The sequence below is a fragment of the Hippichthys cyanospilos genome, chromosome 10 (assembly GCF_059441005.1).
Source record: "Hippichthys cyanospilos isolate Australia breed blue-spotted pipefish chromosome 10, RoL_Hcya_1.0, whole genome shotgun sequence".
Lineage (NCBI taxonomy): Eukaryota > Metazoa > Chordata > Actinopteri > Syngnathiformes > Syngnathidae > Hippichthys > Hippichthys cyanospilos.
In genome coordinates, this window is record NC_142378.1 from 4,716,777 (window position 1) to 4,741,500 (window position 24,724).

A 24,724-nucleotide genomic window follows, 5' to 3' on the forward strand; every position below is an offset into this window, starting at 1 on the left:
TTTTTGGTCAATAAATTCCTTTAAATCCCTCCAAAATTGGTAATAGGCCCTATCAGGTGCGCCTTGTGTATGCACGTTAAATTGAAATGAAGTTCGACTCGTTTGCTGTATTGGTTTGTTTACCTTAAAATGCACTGCATTACCCAGTGTTCCCTATTTGTAGACGTTCATTAAACTGCGACTTATAATTCAGCGTGTCTTATAGTCCGAAAAATACTGTTATTAATTGTGGAAACCGCTTTTGACCATTTCCAGTTTTTCTTTCATGACGTTGAAATTACATTAGTAACCAACTCCAAAATGTAGACGTTTTCAAGTACATTTAATCCGCATTTTCCAGTAAGGTAATTCGACTATATTTACTTTTTAAATATAATGAAACATAACATTTCCGGCTGCAAATAATTATTTTAATAATCGATTAATCGACGAGTGGAATTTTAAAAAATTTGTTTGGATTTTCATCCCCTTTTTATAGGTGAGTAGCGTCACAAAATTGGATAAAATATTGATCACAGTTTTCCAAAATTAAAGCGGACATTTTTAAATCATTACAATTCATCGCAATGATAGCCTGCTTTCACAGAGGACAAAAAAAAAAAAAAATCGGAGAATATTTACTATCGAGACCCTGAAATTTTGAGGTTTTGGTCTCAAGAATAATGAGCTAATATGATCATCGATTAGTTTTCGATTCATCGTCGCATCTATAGTTATTTCTTCCTGCCGATAATATCCATATTTCACGAAGCAACAACATTCCCAACCCCAAGCGCTCGAAGCGTCAAGTTAATTGTCGCCGTCGTCTTTAATGCTCCGTGTTTCGTGTTCCTCCATGCCCCGCGTAATAAAACCAGATCTGTAATTTAATAACATACCACGAAAAGCACCCTAGGTATGTTAAACACACGCTTTAGCTTTCGAAGAGTTGTAGAAGGCGAGACCGAGTCTACGTTACCGTCGTTAAACATTTTGCCAGGGAGGTTACTGTGCCGATGACAAACCGAGTCCAGCGTAATCAAACAATTAAACCCGACAGTACGTAAAAGAGCCTACGAAAACTTGGAAGGGCTTCGCAGCGGACGGGAATCATATTCCTTCCCCGCCGGTCCTCGGATTCACGGTGGTTTATTTGACCCAGTAATTAGTCACTCCCCGCTCAAGTTTTGATCCTAAGAGCAATCGACATTCCGAGACTAATGACATCCACAAACCCAAATCATCAAGTGGGTCATCGCCATTCAAAGCCTCGCGCCATTGTCAACCGGAGTGCGATCATGGCATAATAGCCGCTTTTCGAATCGAGCTCAATAGGCCATTCCGGATTTTCCCCCCGAAAAAGGAACCCGCCGCCACTTGAGATTATGAAGCATTGCTGTAATTACACAAACAAGCTTGTCATTGAGTCTAATGTCCAACAAATGTCTGCCGTGCGTGCCGAGCCGGCGCTGGCATCGCATCAGAGTCGGCCAGTGCGAATGTTCCCTTCGCAGGGGAGACAGCTTCCAATAAACAATCTGATATACACTTTTTTTTTTTTTTTGGGGGGGGGGGGGTCTCGGTTTCTCAAGTCTCTTGTTCACATAATGGTATCCGTCTCGCTGCCATTTGTTACGCTAATTGTACGCAGACCAGACTCGAAAAGTACGGAAAGACGCTTTAACGCGGGATTGTTTTGTCGCCGCGGTCGCCATGGTGACAGCCTGGAATGTGTTATTACTCTTTAAAATTTCAGTCGCTTATTTGCCAAGCAGTGCAAGATTCTGGGTTGCATTCTCTGGTCTCTGCAGCCGTTTTGGATACTTCAGGGGTCCCCTAACTTTTTCATCCGAGGGCCACATTACTCTTCTCCGGTGTGGGGGGGGTCAGTTTGAAACAACAGAGATGTCAGAACCTATATAGTTTTCCAGAATACATATAATAACCCACTCAATACCAGCGATGTATTTCACATTTTTTTTTTAAGAGTCCGGACATTCAATCCCAGATATTTAAGTATTAAATTGATACTTAAATATCTGGGATTGAACGTCTAGAGCATAGGTGTGGAACTCCAGTCCTGGAGGGCCGGCATCCTGCATGTTTTCCGGTTTTCTTTCCCCAACGCACCTGATTCAAATGATTAGCTCATTAGCAAGCTCCGCAGGTGCTTCAAAATGATCCCAATCATTTGAATCGGGTGTTTTTGAGGGAAAAGGTTTGAAAACATGTAGGATATCGACCCTCGAGGACTGGAGTTCGACACCTGTGGTCTAGAGTCTTTAAAAAACGTGAAAATACATCGCTGGTATTGAATGAGTTCATATAGGGTTTAAGAGTCCAGACATTCAATCCCAGATACTTAAGTATCAAGTTGATACTTAAATATCTGCGATTGAATGTCCGAACTCTTAAAAAAAAACAACGTAAAAATACGTCGCTGGCATTGAATGAGTGAACACCCTTTTCCAGAATGTCACGTTCCATGCATATATATATGTATATATATAATTTGTTTTAAAGTACTGGATAAATGCGCCTATTTTTTTTTTTAGCTTTACAGTCTTCATGTCGTCATGTGCATGACGTAATCTTATATAAGCGTCAGACTATCCAGTTTGTTGGTATTTTGCGAAGATTGAGAATCTGTTTTGAATTTCCGTGAATTGCACGTTGACTGAAGAAGACCCTTCCACTGTAAACCTGGTAACTGCGGATGGTTGTTTGTCTAATCCAGGCTGGATCGCGCTTGCCAAAAACGAGCCGAGGTCCGGCTCATCCATTCGAAAACACACGCACGAACATCTGATTTGACTGCTATAGATACGTGACGCGTGCCGGGGTAGGCGAGGATTTAGCGGAAACGGAGGCGCTTGTTGTAGCGCCGAGGTCAAGTTGAAAAAAGTTGTCAGGCATTCCTCGGGGCGCATCAAAGGCGATCTCTTATCCGCGATATCGTATTTCTCCGCGGCCCCCTGTTGGCATGCGAGAAGGACAGCGGACGGAGCGGACCGTGGCACAAGTGGAGGAAGCCGGGGGATTAATCGTGACGGACAGCGCTAATGTCTTTCAGGTTCCAAAAGCCTTCTCCGTAACAGCGGACCGCGGCACGGCCTCACCATCTGCTAAACAGACCCGCCCAAAGAGTTGGGAAGTAACGGATTACGAGTACTCTGTTACTGGAGAGGGTGAAAAGCCAGGCTTGAGTCTGAATCCTTGGGGTAGTTTTTTATAAATGTATGTCAAGAACATTTTATGAGGATACCGGAACGGTGTTAGATTTTCTAAATGTTGTATCGTATTAACAACCGATTCCCCCTTCAACTGATTCAAAATTTCTCGACCAATTGAGATGATCGCAACTCTGACGCGTTCTGAAATTTCACGCGCTGTGTGCCGTTAGTATGCTCCTTCCATCGGTTTTCCCACAATTCCATTTCCAACTCCAAAATCCTCCATTTCAATTTTCTGCAGCAATTACTTTAACTAGTTGGAATTCATGTTAGCAATCCATGTTTGGGAATCCATGTTCTAGGGGAAGGGCGGGGCGCCAAAAGTATCGATGAGCAGAAAAAGGCCCTGGTGCGAAAAGGTGGTGGGGAGGGGGGGTTGTTACGTCTAGATGCCCGGGGGTCAAATATACGGTGTTGCGTTTCAGCACATGTTAAATCAGTTAGCGTCGCGGCACTCATAAAACCGCCACCGCCTCCTGGTAATCCCCGAGCAATCTGGCTCAATCTGGAGAATAAGTGCAGGTTTCTCGTTACGTTCAGTCAAGATCGCGGGTGAAAGGCAACACGGTTACAGAGAGTGCTCGCAAGTCCGTGGCGCAGTTGCTACTTCCGCCTAAAAATGCCAAAATCCCTCCCCCCTACATAAGTCCAAGAAAGTGAGCCAAAGGGAGACACCATCACAATGAACTATCACTATTTGCTGGGGCAAAGATTGAAAAGTTGTTCTTGAAATCTCTTGGATCTCTTTTACAAAGCTCAACCGTCCTTACAAAATCATTAGCTCTTAGAAGTCACTACTGTGCACAACTTGGGTATAGATTTTCCTTAAATGAGTTTGACACCGCTGCTCCTGGCGGTGCTGTGGTTCTCAAATAGTCTACTTTCAGGAGGAAAAAAAAAACATTCCCTATCATCAAATCGCGGGCCAAATTTTAAACCATTCAAATTTATTTCACAGAAAAATTCCACAGTGGACTTGTTCGTCCTTTCAAAGATTCTGAAAAATGCCTTCAAAAAGTGCTATCTTTAGGAACAAAGTGAACTCTATTTTATTTATATATAAGTAATACACAATCGTGTAACAATGAACCAGAAAGTAAAGAAGCAAAAATGAAATGCTTCAGAAGCTCGAGAAGAGGAACACAACATACATGTTAAACCAAACACTTGAAGTAAAAAGTGGACTTTTCTCCCAAAATGGACCGTTATATCAGATATGAATAAGACGATGATTTGAAACTTCGACTTGGTTTGTCCTTTTTTATTGCGCAATTTTTGGGACTCCAAACATTTCTGTGTGATCCATAGTTTCTTTAGTATTTCGAGTCCCGGGGACCCAACTGTTTTCAGAGGTAAAATGAGCGCCGTAAATTGGTGCAGGTTTGCGGCTTTTGTCGTGTTTGTTTGCCATTGATTTTTCCATGTAGCACAGGTGAAATTCTGCAGTGTCTCTATGGTGTAGCCTGCTTTCTAGCTATTATAATGTCACTTCCGGTAGCCCTAGAGGTAGATAAAACATTTACACCCGGGATGAATCAAACTTCGGTAGGTTAGGAAACTCTTAAAACATAACGTGACTTTTTAACAGACCCAATGAAATCCGTGCCATTTGACCTTAAATTTCCGAAGGTGTGGATTTGGCAAGATATCTTCAAACCAAATTCTGCGTAGAGCATATGAAATTTGCTGAATAACTATTCGCTGTTAGCCAGAACGCACTGAACACAGAACACTCGCAAGGCCGCAAATCACGGTCAGATGTTCTCACACGGACTATCCGGCCAATTCCACTCAGCTCCTTACGTTGCTCATTAGGCCACGCCCCATAAACGCACACATTGCACAACTGTCACAAAAACGATTGTTTTTGGGGGGCTTTATGGCGCGCCCAGCGACTGTGGATGTACTTGATACTATAAATACCACAGTGTGTATCAGATTCTGGCTGTGGTCTGTTTTCAAATATTCCACCAGGCCTGTCTTTTCACTCACTCACAAGCAAGCCTCGGAGGTCAGAACGGTGTCCAGACGAGGAGCGCGGAGACAGTACGCCGTAAAAACACGTAACCTGACGTTGGCGTGCAAACGTCAGCTTGTCCCAAAAATCCCCTTTCCCCCGCTGCACTTTTAGCCTATGGGCCTTTTTTTGTTGTTGACAAACAGGAAAATGTGAAGGCCAGATGTGTTTTGAAAGCGAGTAAACCCGATGCCTTGTGTAGCATGTGTGTGGTAAGGGGTTGAGTCCTGGGGAAGGCATTAGCGTGCTAATAGCGGCGCGGCGCAGCGCGCTAGCGTACGTTGTGGCTTTGGACGACGGCCCTCGAGGGAACTGGCTTTTGTCCGCTCATGTGCGGCGCAGACGGCCACGCCCGGCCGGTGCACATCCGCCAACCTACTCCCGCAAGCTTCTAGCTGCTAGCTAGCTAATTACTTTACAAAACCGAATGCTATAAAGATGTTTAACATATCTCCGTTCAAAGTAAATACAATAATTCAAAGTCAACGCACTTGTGCCACGAGATCAACATCGTAATTGGATTTTAATGAAACAACGAAATTTTTTTTTTAACAACGTTGTCATTATCTTCATGCCGTCTTGCCTGCTTAGCTATGAGAAAGCTAGAACCCATTATATATTGTTTTCCCCAGGACGCCTTTGGCTTTATTGAGAGTGTTTGCATATCCCCGAGCTCATGCAGCTAATTAACCTCAAAGAAAGCGCTTGCTTGCCTTTGCAAAAAATTCGCCGCTGACAGCAGATGATACGTTCCAGTTCTTCTGCAATAGGTGTACATTTGCAACATAGATCATGTAAAAAAAACAAACAAACAAAAAAACAACAGATTTTTAAAGCAGTTTAAGGAGAATACTGACTTTGATGTTAAAGTCTTTCGCTTTTTTTAATAAGAAAAAAAGCTTTTGGTGGCAAAACAATCATCCATTTGTATATATTTCATGGTGCATAATCAGTCATTTATGGATATAACTACTATATAACGCACGACGGGGTTACATGGTAGCCTTGGGAGTACGTTAACGCATTTTAGAGGGGACCTGTGATTCTAACAAAGATTCTGCAGTTATCAGCAAATCTACGTTTTTTTAACGCCCTGACTTGAACAGTGCACTTTCAAATTAAGAGCAAATTAATTCAAACCGGACACCGCTTATTGCTAAATTGGGTGACTTTTTTTTCGAAACCTTCATTTCGCTAATTTGAATATGGATGAATTACTTGAAAAATTTTCAAGTAATCAATACGACGTCAAGATTTTCTTTATCTTTTACTCAAAAGCTGTGCTGATCTCAGTTCATAGACGAACAGACATTTATTACATTTATATATTACTGTCACAATTCTTTCCCCCGACGTCCAATCTTCACAATGCAATAAAATGTGAATCCAGGATGCTTTTGAGTGGATCCTGTCAAAAACTTTTCAAGGCTCATAAATAGTGACCTCATGCTTCTTTTTTATTTTTTTAAAGATCAGCAATCAAGTGTGGCGCAAGCGGATCAAGCGCTCGCTAAAACAGATCCATGTGTCTGCACGGCCTTTGACTGACAGCCTGTCACTTCCCCTTTGTCATCATTCGAGGGGTGCGCTCAGATGGGGATCAGACGGAGGGATTTTTTTTTTTGGCAGGAGTTGCTTTTCATTCCGACCGGGCCCGCTTCTGAAGTGCTCCCTGAAGCGTAAGGACGGCGAGCCAGGACGTTATTTGCTGGCCAACACAAATGCTGGCTGGGCAGCGGCGAGTTCGCTTGTCTCAGAAAGCAAACGCTCGTGCTCCGCCGGTAGCCGGGTCAAGTCGGCTACGGAGATCGCAGTGAGATAAAACAGACGCGCGATTGAAGCCGCTGTTTTGGGATGAGCTTATTAAAAAGGTGCATTCTTCTCCTTAGTTTTCTGGAGGTGATGCAACTTGTTTGTTTTACCTTGAGTACCACCAACGGAATACTTGCTTCAATCTCAAAAATTAAAAATGGCAGTGTGGGACGTGTTCACACGTTCTGGTTTAGATTTGTTAAGTCTGGGACGTAATTGTTGAACGTTACCAAATACATTTTCTGAGGACATTTGAATACATTTCATAACTCTCCAAATATAAGACGCATTTATTTTTCCCCTAAAATGAGGGCCAAAAGTATGTTTGCGCCCTATAAACGGTAACATTTCAGGAAGATTGATCCGTCAGCCATGTAAGCCAAGTTTTGATGAGCATTTTTGTATCGTCCGTATTGTTATTTCCAATAATTACCGTAACAAGACGATCTAATTGGCTGTTAGCAGGCAATGCCTGTTGCAGCTAACAGCAGCTCGCGTTAGCTCAGGTTCTTATTTTCAATAAAAGAACAAGAGATAGAGTGATCGATAGGGATAAAGATTGATAGAGATAGAAAGAGGTTGATAGCTAGAAAGAGAGATAAATAGAGATAGCTAGAGACCGAGAGATAGAGATAGCTAGCGATAGAGATAGCTAGGGATAGAGAGAGCTAGAGATAGAGATAGCTAGGGATAGAGAGATAAATAGAGATAGCTAGGGATAGAGAGATAAATAGAGATAGCTAGAGATAGAGATAGCTAGAGATAGAGATATAAAGAGATAGCTAGAGATAGAGAGATAAATAGAGATAGCTAGAGATAGAGCGATAAATAGAGATAGCTAGAGATAGATATAGATAGCTAGAGATAGAGAGATAAATAGAGATAGCCAGAGATAGAGATAGCAAGTGATAGAGAGATAGAGATAGCTAGAGATAGAGAGAGTAATAGAGATAGCTAGAGGAATAGAAATAACTAGAGATAGCAAGCTAGCTAGATAGGATAGACATGGAGAGACCAATGACACAAACCAAAGACATACAGTGACTGAAGACAGAGACCAGTGACGTGGACCGACCAAAGACAAAGTCTTTTTTTTTTTTTTCTTGTGTAAATCCACTTGTGTTGGATGGAGAGTAGTGTATTCCCAGGTAAAATTAACGGGCTAACGTCACCGGTTGAATTTTCAAGACTTTTGTCCAGTCTGATGTTTTAGCAAATCTGTCTTTCAACATATGGATGTAAACCCTCAGGTGAACGTCCGTACCAGTGCCCGTACTGCGACAAAGCCTTCAGCAAGAACGACGGCCTGAAGATGCACATCCGAACGCACACTCGAGTAAGTCTTGATTTTTGGCCAGCTGGCATCGTTGTCTTCACTGCAACGTCCAACATCTGGACGGTCTCACCGGCATACTCATTAGCCACGTGTTGGTAGGATTAAGCACGGAAGCGATGCCAAACCTCTTGACTTTAACTACGTGAGCAAGTCGTTTTCGATGGCTGACATCCACGGAGCAGGAAAATCTTCAATACAGTTCCAGTAAAATACAACAAGTACCACCTGAAAAAGTACTTCAATCTCAGTCAATATTTTTTATCCCTGACACAACTTTAAACCAATTTCAACTTAAAAATGTATGAGATAGCCAATCTACGGACCGGGGGTCATTCGCGGCCCTCCATCCGTATTTTCACGGCCCGCAGCAAATACTAAAAATACATTTTATCATGGGCTGCAATTCTATTTAGAAAAAAGTAGTAAAAAGGTTCGCACAGTTATAGAAGTGTGAAAAATTTGACGCTTTGACAAAAGTACATTTGTGCGATGTTTGGGTGCAAGCAATCTCAAATGAATGCATACTTTATCGAATTAGGGGAACGTTTTCATCATTTTGGGGAAATGACATATTACTTATTTCGCATTTGAATTAATTTTATTGAAGCACATAAATGCGGAGAAAATTGGTCTTTTTCGAGTTATGCGCGGGGGTTGAAAATGAGGGGAAAAACAACGACGTACTCGGATAAATACAATGCTTATCGAAATAAGATCTGTAAAAACTGATAAATTTAGATTGTTTTTCGCACTTTTAAGTGTCTACCATCAAACCTTTTGAATGCCTTTTAAAATATAATTGCGGGCCATGTCTAAATCGCAAAAATGCAGAAGCCGGGCCGCAGTTGGCCCCCGGGCCGTAGTTTGGACACATCGCACACATAATGGGTCGATCGTTGTTTTGACTGAGGGTAATCATAAATAAAGATCTTGTCAGCTTTCCAGCAGGACTTTTTCTCCCAAGTCAGGTTGTCCCGTGGCCTCTCCGCGACCCGCCGCTAGTTGTGATTCACGCTAACTGACTCACCGCACATTTACCCCGATCCGAGCCGCAAAAACTAGCGTGTGGATAAATACATGTGGCGAGGCGCTTATACTATTCGTGTTTAGCTTTCATCCACTTCGAGGCATGTCGTCAGCGCTAGAAAGCTCCCTATTATACGTATACGCCCGCAGGATATACAAGCTTGGGAAAGTAGCCAGACTGGCCGTCTCTGCGCCGAGCGATACGTTGACGTGCTTTAAAGTAGCCCGTGTTTACTCTTTTTCTAAACAGTGGACTCAACAAGGCGACTGTGAACTTTTCATGCGAGCGTGTGAATGTAAATGGCGAGTCAGTGAAGGGCAGGAAGGAAAATTCGGACATTTTTTTCGTTCCCGTGCACAAACACCACCGGTTTTCGCAAAAGAAAGCGCCATTTTATCAAATAAATACAGAAACTGTTTTTAAATCAACAAAACATCATATTTTAAGGGCTTTGGTTGCAAGCTGATTCAAAAATTCAAATGTTTAACTGACTTACTGTTTGGTTGACTTTCTCTTTAGCGCAGCTCCATCTAGTGGCTGAATGTTGCAAGCCCAGCCTCTACTGTAGCTTCTATTCTATGCGCCTTATAATCCAGTGCGCGTTGTATATGAAAAACGTTTTTTAATAGGCCATAAATACTGCGGAAAATACGATAATACTGATGCTGTGCTTGTTCTATGTTGGACAGTATCATAAAATAATAATACATTTAAAGTTGTATGAATATATGCCTTGATCCGAGCCAAAATGAGAAACTTCACAAAATCCAGCTTCCATCTGCTCATGCGATAAGTTCACAAATTCAGATTGACAAATATGTATATTTTGCCCATTTTCAATTTACTTTGTCAAATTATGGGTTGTAATTTAAAATGATGACACAAACTGAGAGGGTTAGGGTTAACATCACGTTGCATTTAATTTATTGCGTTTTTTTAACAGGGCCACTATTTTTCACATCTAAAAAATTGGCATTCTTTGGGGGCAAATTTTTAAAGTTGTCCATTAACGACGGCGACAGTCGTATCCTGTCGGCTCGGCTCACTCGGCCCGTTTGTTTGCCTTTTAACGCTGTCCAGAACACGCGGGTGTCATTTTCCAAGCAGAGCGCTGATTAGCTCGCGAAGGTTCCCCCATTCCCAGTCGCCCCTTCTGCTTTTGCTCACCATCTTGTTTTGAGTGAAACTAATGTCAAAAACGGACATATGCCATTTACCAAATTTTCTGCGATATAAGGAGCATCAAATTATAAGGCGCACCGTCAATGAATGGCCTATTTTTAAACTGTTTACATATTTAGGACGCACCGCATTATAAGGCGCACGGAATAGAAACTACAATGATGACTGGAGTTGTGTTATACATCCACTAGATGGAGCTGCGCTAGGGGGACGTCAACAAAACAATCAGATAAGTCAGTCAAGCTTTTCGATCAGAAATTTTTAAATTGTAAAAAAATACATGTATAACTGAATTGCAAAAGGTAAAAATTGAAGAATTTACCCGGCGATGAAGTTATTTTATTTTTTCGTACTCGAAAAACTCCATGAAAACCTGTGGTTTATGCGCTGTATAAAGCGCACTGGATTATAAGGCGCATAGAATAGAAGCTACACTAGAGGCTGGGCTTGCAACATGCATCCAATAATCGAACTGCGCTAGAGGGAACGTCAACAAAACAATAAGTCAGTTAAACTGAACGTTTTTGATCAAATTGCAACCAAAAACCTTAAATATGTATAAAACATATATTGTTGATGTAAAAACAGTTACTGGATTTATTTTATGAAATTTTTATTTTACAAAAACCTGCGATTTTACGCCTCATCCCCATCTTAATGGCTTCAAAATGAAATTATAAATAGCATATAACATTTTCAAACGTTTTTAAAAAAAATTTAGCTTTTAAAAATGCATTCATAACTGAATTTCAGAAGTAAAAATTGAAAAATTCATATAGCGATGAAATGATTTGATTTTCCAAAGCGGATTTTCAGGCCCGCTTGGTTTTATTAGACCAGCCGGTTTGGCTATTACCGTTAGCAAGACCCACGGTTTGTTTTGTCGTGTGCGCGTTGGGGCACAAAAACCTCATGAGCGGCCAGTCAGAATGAAACACATTCGAACGGCCGCGGTTCCGAGGAGCTTTTTAATAAAGTGTTTTTTTTTTTTTTTTAACCGGTCGCGTGGCTTTGGCAGCGCGGCGGCGCAGCGGGCAGACGTTTATATTAAAAGGTGCCTCAGCGGGTCACGGGGGAATCATCCAGAGAAAATGTTTTTGTTTGATTTCAACAGTGACCTGCGTCAACCTCAATTAAAGACAAGCGCATGCTGCCATGTGTGTTTCAAAGGGCCATGAAAGGACACTTCCGCGTGTAATGAGAAGCTGCGCCACCGCACGCTTTGCGCAATAACAACAAAGTGCCAGCAGCCCAAACAAGCGAAACAAAGTTAAAAGGTTTCAAAACGAGCCAATCAAACGCCTGCTCAAACAATTCTCTTCTCTTGGTCAGAGTTATTCTTAAGAACGTATTTTATCTTTTTTTTCGGAAAAAGTAAGCAACATCGATAGTATGTCTTCCTTTTGGGAAGTTGCAATAGTTGTCTTCTTTTTAAGAAAGTCGTTTTTTTTTCAGAAAGATTGAGCAGCACAGCAGCGCGTCTTATTTTTAAGAAAGTGTGACAAAAATAGCTTGTCTTGTTTATAAAGTGCGACATCACTCATTTGTCTTCTTTTTCGGAAGGTGTATTGAGTGCTATATAAACAGTGTGTCTTCCTTTGGGGAAATTGCAACATCAATAGTTTGCCAATTACGAAAGTGTGACATCAAAAGTTTTGTCTTAAGAAAGGGACATATCAGTCATGTGACTTCTTTATGGAAAGTTGCAATGTAACAATTGTCTTCTATTTAGTGAAGTGACAGACACACGTTTTTCTGCTTTTTACAAACCTCAACATCGGGAAAGTCCAATAGTTTCTTGTCTTTTTTGGAAAGTGTAAAATAATTATTTGTCCTTTTAAAAAATTGTAACATCATTTGTCCTCAATAGATTATCTTCTTTACAAGAATGTCTCACTTCATAGCTTCTCTTTTAAAGAAAGCTTGACATCTATAGTTTGTCTTTCTTTAGGGAAAGTGAAATATTAACAGTGTTTTGCCTTGGAAAAACTGCAAGAAATATGTTGCCTTTTTAGCAAAGTGTGACATCAATAGTTTTGTCTTCTTTTTAAGAAAGTGCAAGATCAACACTGTTCCTTCCTTATGGGAAGTTACATCAGTGGATTGTCTTCTGTTTAGGGAAGATGGACAAACAGACAAGCTTGTCTGCGTTTTAGAGCCCACGTAATCAGACGATCTTCTTTTTAGGAAAGTGCAATGATGTTTGGTTCCCGGTTTGTCCCCTTAGAAGCGCTTGACACAAAAGTGGGTGTGGAAATGCAACAATTGACACCCCGCAACCCCGAAGGCGCCACTTCCTGTTTGCACGCCGCTTTACAAACGAGGACGCCACGCGAGGAAGTGAGCTTTTCTTCTTTGTAAATAAACAAAGACTTGAAGAAGCTTTGCTTTTTCCACCGGGTCAGAGGTCACCGGGCTGAACAGCTGGCGCGGAGTGAAGGTCAACAGGTACAGATGTTGCGTGTTAGCGGGGTCACGCGCAGCGATGCATTGTGGGTAGGCCAAAAGCCTCGCGTCCATGTGTTTCCTGACCCTTCAACTTTAACCTTCGTCTTTTGGCGGCCACGAGAAATTCCACGCGGTCGCTGTGGTCAAACTACGGCCCGGGGGCAATTTGCGTCCTCTGTTTGAGAAGAAATCGATTGTTCTACTAATAATGATAATAATAATGATGCATCGTCTTTATGAGGAGGTTTTATGATATGAATATGTTTGTATTCAAATCAGCGCAATGTTTTCTCTGTTATTTCTGCTCTCTTTATGTTAGCTTTGGTTTAGCGTTAGCTAAAAACAGATTGCCTGAGTTTTGGTTTTGGATAAAGGCCTGATTGGACTTTTGTTCACTTGATTATTCTCTCGTTTCCTGTCCTTCATTATCGGATGTAGAAAATGACTTTGTTTCGGAAAATCCTCCTGAGACCCGGTCTATTCGTGTGTCCACTTTAGTGGACGTTGGTTTTTGCTCAGAATCTTTTGAGTCATTGGCGCTAGGCTATAAAATCCTGATGTGCTCGGTACATGACAACCTGTCCTTTGCAATGATGTCTCATGTGTTTTGGGGGGTTGGAATACCCAATGGACACAACTGTGGACACTAAGGAATAGACATTTTTAGCGAAAAAAAAAAAAAGATATTCTGAACAATTTTCAGACTAATGCTAGGAGGACATCCTGGTCTTTCCAATAATGTCTCATGTGTTTGGATAAAATGTAATTAACCGCTGTCTGACTGAGACCCAATGATGGACACAAATTAGGTATCAGTTGGACATTTGGAAGATTATATATCTGCTCCTACACAGATAATTTATTTTGCCGATTAAATAAAGGTAAACAAAATTATAGGAGCCTGTAAGTCCAATTTTTTCCGAGTCTGCCTTGGAAGAAAAACATTTGGACACCCATGAATTAAGATGCGCACAAACGTGCGCGCGCGCACACACACGCACACCGCCTTTTGTATCCTGTGTCAGCCGCGCCCCGCCCACATGATAGCGCTTTTTCCCAGGCCCCCAACTTCCTGCATTCACCCCCGTTGCCTTGACGACCGGGCTCCAAACATGCCCAAAGACTTTCCTATCGCACCCACGGCGACTCCAAAGGGGGCGAGGGGGTCCTGGGATGACCGCCGGCGGCATCCAATCAGGACCTGGGTGGACTTGGAGATTTGAGCCACGCCCTGACGGGGGTGAAGGAAGCCATCTTGCGACTTCCTGGAACTGTGGCGTGCTCTGGTTTCCATGTATGATAAGCTCCATAACAGGTTACGGAATCAAAGGTCCAAAGACTACAACTGCGGCTCTCCTTGCCCACACGCAAGGGCATCCCACTTAACCTAATTGCTCTATTTGGGTTCTCTGTTTATAAATGGGCATTGTAATAATCCATGGACACATATGTAAAGTGTGTGTTTGTTTTGCAGGAAAAGCCATACAAATGCAGCGAGTGCAACAAGGCCTTCAGTCAGAAAAGAGGCCTGGATGAACACATGAGGACGCACACGGGAGAAAAGCCTTTCCAGTGCGACGTGAGTATCCATCACCTCCCACAATTATCGGAGAATATCAAGGCCACCACTATAAAAGGAAGAAAAGAAACTTCCAGAATAAAAGTAGTGAAAAGTAATCAAAGTAACCAAATTCCCGTGTTAGCATGTTAGCATTGTATCTATCCACGTCAGGAGCATTTTAGCATTTTTTACGTAGCTCAATATTAACTCTGAGCTCATTCACTCATTGCCGTCGTGAAAAGTAAAGACAGCGTCGTTACGTTGCTACGAGCTAAACGAACCGTGAGGTAAACACACTAGAAGAAACTCAGGCGCAACACAGAGCCACAAATTTGGAGCGAGGCAGAAACCGATTATTTTATAATGGGGGTGGGGGGATGACCCTGTGGAAAGGGCTTTGTTTTTGGCACGCCCAATAAAATGTTGGATTTCAGGCACTTTGATGCACTTTTTTCAGTTTTTAACTAACCTGTAAACTGTATAAAGGCTGTAAAAAAGTAGTTATTGAAAAGTTGATTAATATTGCTTTTTTTCACATTAAAAAGGATACAGTTTTAGGTAACAACTTCTAGATAATAATCATATTTAGAATCTGAGTGTCGAGTGGGGGGGTGTAAATTCTTCTCTTTTTTTTCCATTTTAGACTAACCTGTAACCTTTATAAACGCTGTAAAAACAATCAAGCGTTGGAAGTTGATTTATATTGTTTTTTTTGGATTTAGTTTTAGGTATATTTCTTCAGATATCTATTTATAATCAGTACAGAAAGTGGGGGGGTGACAGGTTTTTTTCTTTCCTGGGGGGGGCTTTGCAAAAGATAATTGAGAAGCACTGCTTTATAATCATGTCACACTTGATGGTGTTATCTGTACGTTGCGAACGGGGTAATACGATAATTGTAACTGTTACTAACGGATGTCAATTGAGTTTTTGCGAAGGTTACACAAACTGAAATTTGAACAAGACCCCAAAAATTGACAGGATGTAAATGCAGTCTGTTTGTGTGTGAGAGATGCTCTGGAGTGAGTCCAGATGTGGGGCGGAGCCACAAGTGATAGCCATCTCGCCAGGGCCTGATCTCCCGTAAACACACTGACATGATCACAGGGAGAAATTACGCCCCCCCCAAACACACACACACACACACACACACACACACTTTTCTTATAATGGAGCACATGGAACCCAAGTATCAAACATATGGTGGCTAACGTAGAATTTTCGATCTTCCAAAATAAAAGTTGTTGACGTTGACTCTTAGAGCAGAACTTGAATAACAGGAAGTAGAAGGCCGTCCAAATGCCGCCGGTAACATTATAATCAAATCAAAAAGTCATCTGATACCAACAATCTGAATCGTATTTTTGCACGGGATATTACCAAATTGACACAGATGGATTCAGACAATTTATTAGCACGCTACCTGTTAGCATGCTAGCATCCGACCTTTCAGTCTGAATTTCCACACTGCAAGGTGCATCTAAAAGCCATCAATTTTCCCAGAAGCTGGTGTGTGGATGCAAATCGCAACCCCTGCCACTACTGCAGCTTCTATTCTGTGTGCCATATAATGCGGTGCGCCCTATATATGAAAACAGTTTGAAAACGGGCCATTCATTGAAGCTCCTTATAATCCGCTGTGCCTTATAGTACGCAAAACACGGTAGCACTTTTGTCCATTGATCTTTTTCCCGGATTGACACTTTTTAGCTCGTTACCAGCTAGAATTTCCTTTTTATCTCCTGTGGTTGTCCCCACAGGTGTGCGACCTGTCCTTCAGTCTGAAGAAGATGCTGAGTCGTCACAAACTGACGCACAATCCTAACCGGCCCATGGCCGAGTGCCAGCAGTGCCACAAGAAGTTCACGCGTAACGACTACCTCAAAGTGCACATGGAGAACGTCCACGGTGAGACGGACGGATAGACGCACGTCTCCAAGGATGGCAAGACGTACGGAAGAACACAAAAAAGTGTGTTGAGCATACGTCGCTGAATTGGCACCTTTATCCCATCCGTACCAAAAACTGTATAGCAATGACGCGTTCATTCTGCCGTTTTTCTCAGTTTTCGGTGAAAAACCGAGCACCGATTGAATGGTACTGCACACATGTAACGTAAAGTGCTTTTTTTGCTGCTTGTTTTTTGTACACTAAGCAAATACGATGCTTGTCTTTTTATTTATATACTTTTTTTTTGGTTTAATGTACCTACGACGGTGCTTGTTGCTTCGTGGAATGACAGTTTCCTAAACCAACTGGATCACGGACCAACATCTGGAGCTTGTAACGTACCAACAAAATAGCCTATAATGCTAACTTCCTTAGCATGGGGCTCTCTCGTGTAGACCTTTTCACCATGATGCCAAACGTACTTCCAAATCAAAACCACACATTTGAGTAAGCCTTGCCATGTTAAAGTGATCAGTAGGAACGGCAACCATGTCAGATCAGTCATTTACGTCTATTAAAGTGTCTTTAAAATAGTAATCGAACAAAAAAGTGCAATAAACTGCTGCCCGCGACATGTATTCACCTGAAATATTTGCCTTTCTGCTATTTATTTCTGTACAAAAAAAAAACAACAAAAAAACGAAAGGCAGGTCAGCAGTAGCGAATTTTTCGCCACCCGGAATTACTCTGTTACAAACATTATGAAAAGGTCTAAGGTTTTCTCTGTAAGGCGCAGCTAAGGTACATAACGGTACTGCACAACTTTTCAAAAATGGACCTTGATGTCTTTGTTTATTTGTATGTATTAGGAATATTTAATTTTTTTTCCCCAGACGTGTACTGAGGCATTGCTGCCACGCTAAAAGCGTCATGTAATAAAAAGTTGATCGTAAAACAAGATCTCATTCACGTTTTTCCGTAAATTTATCATATTTATTTCAACATGTCCCTTGATGTCGTATGGACGATATCGATCACGTGGACCAGGGGTGTCAAACTCGTTTCAGCTTGCGGGACGCATGAAAGAAAATGTCCCCGGACCAATAACATCATAGTATACATTTATATAACTTCAACAACTTCAAATATATTATTCTTTTTTAATACTGTCCAAAGTACGACATAATTTTCGATCAAAGAAGCGAGCAGGCTGAACCAATGTCCGAGTCCACCCTAGTTCACCCGCAGAAATATGACTAAAATCGAGAGGATCACGTAAAAGTGTGCCATTTGACTCGTTTATTAATTGTGGTCTTTCATAAACTTGTTAAAACACAGACGACGCTTAAGGTATTTATGGAAAAATTTTTAACGCCTGCCTGGAGACGGTTAACGTGATAATTGCATACTTTGATGTAAAAACTCCCATTCCAATACGAAATATGTATAGTCCTAACGACAGACTTTTCAGGTGGTTACACGACACCGAGTGTGTATATACTGTTGGCGTGGCAACAATACGCTCGGATAAACACGGACGGGTTCCCGCTCGTTTGATCTTTCCCCTCCCGCCTTTTTGACGAGTTCACGTAATGGCATGTTAGCGAGCCGCTGATTAAAAGTGTTTGCGTTTTGTTGTTAATCTGTCTTCTATTCCTGTCCCGGCTAATTGAGGCCTTTCATTGGGGCCCGGCGGCGTCACGCTAAGGTGCCGCCGTGATCTGCGCTTCCCAGCACCCGCGCGCCCCATTTAGCAGTGTTTGTCAATAAATTTTGCGCCGCGCGGTGAAGGGATTTGTCGCGCGTCGTGTTCTGGTTAGGGGACGCGGCCGCGTCTGCGTCACCGAGGGATGATGGAAGATGCGGTCCGGGTCGGACCCGGGTGCCGCTCGGGGCCCCTGCTGCGGCCCGCACAATGTCGTCTGTGTTTGCTCGTTCGGGACTCCAGTGGAAAGAAAAAATAAATACAAACATTCCCACAGATGAACGCCAACATGTTGTAAAAGTCTTCCCGCAGAAGGAGGACACAGGCAATGGACAGGAGTTCAGCGTGGTGTCCTATTTAGAAGTTTAGAAACATAATCCACGATTTACCCGTTACCAAAGTAATCCGTCATTTTGTTAACGGGTTAGGCTTAGTAACCGTTGTTCAAAGCCGTAAAATTGCCCAAATGCTCAAAATTTCAGTCGCAACTGGAAAAATTCTCCGATACGTTGAACCAAAATACAAATGCAATGTATTTTTTTTAATGGACAAGTGTATCATGGGATAATAACGTACGGTAGCACGTGAATTGAAGTATGGCGGCGTTCACCATTCCCACTTCTGCGTGTTTGCCAACATATGATTTTCTCTTGGGAATTTCCCGGCGGGCGGCTTGCTCAGCTCCTGGTCTGGAGCTCGGCTTCACTCGAGCCTTTTGCATCCCTCGCTACTTTAATTGCACGTTAGCAGTGGAAAACTCACGTTTCCTGACACCCCCTCACCCTCCCTCGTGCGCCGCACCACTTTCCACGGATTGTCATTACGCTGCCGCCGGAGCCACTTTACAGCCAACCGCCGGCACGCACCACGACAGCAGCAGGTAGATGTAACCATAACCAAGAGGTCAAAGGTCACTTATGCACTTATGCACTGCAAAGGTCACTTAAAGGTCACTTAGCAGTCCGTAAAGGATGAAGGGTCAGGTTAAAATGTCCTTAAACTTTGTAAAGAGAATGATTCCGGAGTGAGGGCTTGAAACCTTACTTAAAACCCTATTTAATGTCAAAACCCTACTTTCAAACCAACCCTGGCTCAAAACTCTGCAAGAACACCAACCTTTTGTTTTGTTCATGAAATAAGGTTTTCACATGCTTGCATCATGGCTTGAAGGTTTACTTTACAGCTAAGCCTCTTAAAACCCTACTTTTCAACGTTGAATCTATTTCTAAAACCCTCTCTTTTTCCTTTGAAACATAACCATAAACCCCGAACAGTTGGAACATTAATTTGTAAGTCCTATAATGGCAGAAAACTCAGACCCTGTTCCTGTCTTGAAACCATACTTTGAAATCCAAACTTTTAAAGCCCCAATCCTGGCTTGAAATCCGACCTTAAAATGAATAACAATTTAAAACACAAAACATCACTTAAAATTAAAACATAAATGAGTGAATTGACAAAATTTGTCCCCGTCTTGAGACCTTGTTCCTGTCTTGAAACCCTACTTTGAAATCCAAACTTTTAAAGCCCCAATCCTGACTTGAAATCCGACCTTAAAATGAATAACAATTTAAAACACGAAACATCACTTAAAATTAAAACATAAATTAGAGAATTGACAAAACCTGTCCCTGTCTTGAGACAAAACCCTGTTCCTGCCTTGACCCTATTCCTGTCTTGAAACCCTATTTTGAAACAGTAACTTACTGTGGGTTGAAATCCTAAAAAGAAGCAATTTTGGTCATTCTAAACAATGAATGTTTCTCCAAAGAACTCATATCTCGAAAGATAATATCCAACGTAAGACCAACACGAACGAGTTGCCGCGTGTTGAACGACGTGTGACATGATTTTGGCCGGACTGTCATCGCTCATGTTTCGAATTTGCCCGTATGCCGTCGTAACACGACGCAGCCGCCACCGGGGCCTGTTTCCTGTTGGGGGCGTGGGGGGCACTTTTCATGAGCTGGTTTGCGCCATGCTCGACTGAACCGTGAGACGGGCGCGCACACGTACATAAACACACGCGCACACAAGAACGGGTGCTAACTTTTGTGGCGAGGAGCCCCCGCCACCACTTTGTCCCCTGGACAAAGTTTTGCATCTTGGGTCTGTGAATTAACCACTGAACCCTGACCACACACATGCATGCGCCACGTGAATCCTTAAAACCCCAACAGAGGATTCTCAACTCCAACTGAAAGCCTTAACACGCCCTTGAATCCCAACTCAAATCCCGACTTGAAAAACATAACAAAGACTCAAGAACATACCGTGACACTCCAAATATGGGTGTCATTGAATATCCCGATAAAACCCTTAACCCCAACCCAAAGTTTTACCTGGAGACCCTAATCTTAGTTTAACGTCTTAAGCCAGGCTTTCGATCCAAATGTAAAAACCTAGCCTTTTAAGAAACCCTAACCCTGGCTTGAAACGCTACTTGCCTGAAAAGCCAAACTGGAAAACCTGGAACTTGAAGCCAATTTTCAAACCCTACTTTAAAAGCAAAATCTATGTCCTATAACCCCGCCTTGAAGCCTAAAACGTGTTCAAAATCCTTAATAAACTCCGATTTAAAACTTTAATCATGTCATTAACTCCCCTTCAAACCATGAAACCGAGGTTTAGAACCCCAATTTAAAACCCTAACCCTGTCTACAAACCTTACTTCGAAACCCAAATCTGAAACCCCCAGTGGTACTTGAAACCCTAAACCTGTCTGGAAATAATGCTATCATTTCAAACCCCAATTTGAAACTTTAAGTTAAAACCCTCACCCAGACTTGAAACCCTACTTTGAGAAAGATGTACGTATCCAGATGTTGTGATGGCAAGCAGCTGCTTGGGGCCAAACACGTCTTGCACAGGAAGTCAAACAAATGAAACGACTGTGTTGACTCCGTTCAACCACACACACGCAAACACACACATACACACACTGACAAACAATCATCCCGCGTGTCAGTCGCTCACACAGACGAGTGGAAAATTCAAGGTCGTCATGACGGTAAGTAACAAAGTACAAATACAGCGGACCCTTGCTTTACGACGTCCATGGCTTGCGTTTTTTTTTTTTACCTAACGATAGCGTTTTTGTTCCCTCCTTTACGCCATTTTGTTTGCGTTACGACAAAAACTCCTCAAACATGGCGGTCAGTGTGCGGCGTTCCACGCTCATACGTCCATACGCGCGTCATCGCTTACGTAACTAGAACGCCGGTCTGCTATGGGTCGCGTCGCTATTTCCAAAATGGCGGAACGTTTGTTCACCTGTGAGTGCTAACAAAACATATTTATTGTGCATTTTAGTGCTTAATTCAAAGTTGAATGGTTGGGTTACAAGATTGCTAGTGATGGTAAAAAGAGAACTAAGAAGATGATTTATATAGAAATCAAGAAAACCGAAGAAGGCTAAGCTAGCCTAGGCTAAGCTAGGCTCACTAGGGAATATGGCCTTAACAAGCTCTCATGGCACTCAAAGGTAAATAAATCCTCTTTATTTTTATTTATGATGTTATTTAATTGTATACATGTATATTATATATAAGCAGCACTTACTATACAATTTTAGTACCAGTTTTTATTATGTATATACAACGTTGGATGTTTTTACACGCATTAGCTAATTAACATTAGCTAATACGGCCATACGGCGAATTCGCGTTACAATAACCAACAGCGGAAAGGATTCATCTCGTAAACCGTGGCCAACTGTATTTTGAAGCTGTGACTAAATCGATATTTCAGGTCCCTGTACAGTGGGATCTAAACCTTTTAAAAGACCGAAAAAATTTAATTTCAAATACATCCTTTGGAACTTTAGCCTGAGCCTTTTGCGTATTACTCGCATCCGCTTTTCGGTTCATATCAATAGCAGTCGATCGAGCCAAAGTCCCCCTGTGCTTATTGTTTACAAACAATCGAAACGCTATTACGCAACAAGAAGGCGGCCAGGCGAGGCGAGGAGAGTGGCGTCCAGGTGCCGGACACGGATGAGGAACGTCGGGCGCTCCCCTCAAGGCGACAGATTTATCGGCGTTCTCGGCAGGGCTGATCAAATCAGGAAGCGGGGAGATACCCCGCCACGCATCGGCCTTGATCTCATAAGTCACGCGTGCGGCAGACTGAAGGATGAGGGTCCGCACCAGTCGGGACCTTCGCCGCCTCGTAAATTACGGCCTCGTTAGAAATAAACCGGCAAAACTGCTGAGGCCAGAAAAGCTCGGGAGTTATTCTCCGGCTCCGGACTCACAGTAGTAATTTCTCCCCTGCTCACTTTGATGGTGATGTTGACGTTCCCGGCGGATTAGAAGTGCCGTATTTCTCCGCTTCAAATGATTTAATTTTCCTTAAAAATCAATAGTGCCTCCTATATTTTTTTTTTTCAGATGAGAACTAAAATGTTGACAGTATCACAAAACCTTGGATGCGATTCAAACGTCTTTCGCGGCCCAAATTGTGTGCCAGGATGAAATGAAACCCAGACGGTTTCGCTCAATGAACCCGAATAAGAAAAATGAAAAGCTTTGCCTAATGTTTAGCGTCAAAATTACGTGATAAGGATTAGCAGGGTGAAAGTGAGCAGGATCTTACATTTTTGATGGGCATCCATCCAAACGTTCAAGTCCATCTTCCTAGCATTTCACAATGGTCATGGTGGAAAGGATTTTTTGTTTTCTGGACCTGGACTTGACACCTCTGGTCACCGGACTTCGCGACATCTAAGTGTGTCGCCTACCCGGAAGAGATCTACAGAATCCGACGAACAAATAATCAAGTCCAAGTTCCTAGTTATGGGTCGTAACCGTTTTCACAATGATCACCGACAGGTGTCCTGTCCAGGTCCAGAAATAAATAAAAGAAAACCTGTGGTGATCAAACAGGTCCAAACAAAGGTCTACCGTAAGACCTAAGGAGAAGAACTTGTAGCTAAAGCCGAGCTGTAGGACGATCTTTGTTTTCTGGACCTTTGTTTGATACTTCTGCTCACCAAACTGGCTGATTGGCCATCCGGCCTTTCTTCCACGACTCAAGTGATGTGTTTACCTGGAGGGTATCTACAGGATCTGATGGGCATCCATGCGAATAATCAAGTCCACGTTTCAAGCCATATTTCTAAACAATTCCAAAACGGTGACCAGAATGACCGATTGGCCCGTGTATCTTTTGTTCCACATCCTCTTCATGTCTGGAGTTCTGAGGAAACTCAAGTGCTTGTTTATCCCGAATGTTTCCAAACAAGCGGAAACTCAAGCCGGCGCAAAAACCAGAATACTGCGCTAAATTTGTCAGGCTGGAAACAGGAGACTTTGCTGGGGCCTTGTTTTTGGAAAGGAGGACTTTCTAAAGCGCCACTCACCTTTGGCAACAACTCCACGACCCGCTCTTTTGTTCTCCCATCGAAAATTTTTTTGTTTAAGTCGCAGTTAAAGAACCTCCTGAAATCTGAACCGTTTCTTTGTAGTCGGCCAACAAAAACTCTGGTGCGAGATAACTGGAAGCAGATCGGCCGGTGATCGTCGCAAGACCGGGTTATTGCTTTTATGATCCGTTTTTTCCTTGTTTATCACGAAGCTTCTGAAACCGTTACAAGTCTTGCTCTTTGTTCTCTGGAGTCTTCTGCTTTTAGCCTTTAAGTTCCGCAAGAGGGTCCCAACAGGCGATAACCACAAGTCCCGCAAGTTCAAGTCAAATCCCCGAGTCTGAGTCGAGTCCGTTTCTTTCAATTGTTGGGTTATTTATTGTATGTTTTGTTTCCCAGGTGACAACTGAAGATGGTCAGTTTTTTATCGGTGAAAATCCTGGAAGGTTTATCTAAGAGTTCCCCTTCTTTTATGAGTCGTTGAAGCAGTCCATTTTCTGTCAGTGGAGTAATATTTTCAAACGGTATACCTCAGTGAATATTCCGCCTACTCTAGCCAGTCCTGATGGTAGAGAAAACGAGAACAAGCCACACCGTAGAGACTCCTGATTTTCAAGAGTCTGAGTCAAGTCTCCTGTCTACTGGATGGGTCTAAGCAGAGTTGCAAGTCTACAAAAATTGGGACTTCAGTCTCTCACGAGTCCAAGGTTCTTATCTCTGGGTTACGGTCTGGGGATATGGCTTTTTATTCGTTTTTGAAGTCTCCCTGATTATTCCGGTTTCCAACAGGAACACCTTCAGGTTACGATCTGTGTTTTATGACTTTTTGTGCTTTCCTCTCTTTCTTTATCACAAGATTCTGTGACCAGAATCCATTGCTTTCAGGTTTTCTACCCAGGTTCTTGGTGGTTTTAATAGAAGTTCAAACATTTGCTGTCTTGTTTTGTGCTCCGTTCTTGAAGTCTCCCTGATTATTCCCGTTTCCAACAGGAATACCTTCAGGTTACGATCTGTGTTTATACTTTTTGTGCTCTTCTCTTGATCACAAAGTTCTGCAACCAAATGCCATTGCATTCAAGTTTCCTAGCCATGTTCTCAGTGGTTTTAATACAAGTTAAAAAAGTGCTTTCGATGTCTTGTTTTTGCACTTCTTTTTTTCCTCGTTGGCT

The 24,724-nt window shown here is 42.4% G+C and overlaps 2 protein-coding genes across 3 annotated transcripts in view; one reads left to right on the top strand and one right to left on the bottom strand.

The window, feature by feature from the left end:
* The window catches only part of prdm5 (PR domain containing 5), a 38,168-nt gene extending 20,108 nt beyond the window's left edge, over positions 1-18,060 (top strand). The window contains exons 14-16 of one of the 2 annotated variants that reach the window (XM_088426312.1): positions 8,292-8,377; positions 14,509-14,613; positions 16,356-18,060. In XM_088426312.1, the coding sequence (XP_088282438.1) occupies positions 8,292-8,377; positions 14,509-14,613; positions 16,356-16,520 (356 nt within the window). In that variant the 3' untranslated portion in view covers positions 16,521-18,060. The remainder of the gene's footprint in view (positions 1-8,291; positions 8,378-14,508; positions 14,614-16,355) is intronic. The other variant, XM_088426313.1, reaches the window with a different exon arrangement.
* The window catches only part of LOC148416695 (uncharacterized), a 100,704-nt gene that overhangs the window by 41,173 nt on the left and 34,807 nt on the right, over positions 1-24,724 (bottom strand). The window lies entirely within an intron of this gene.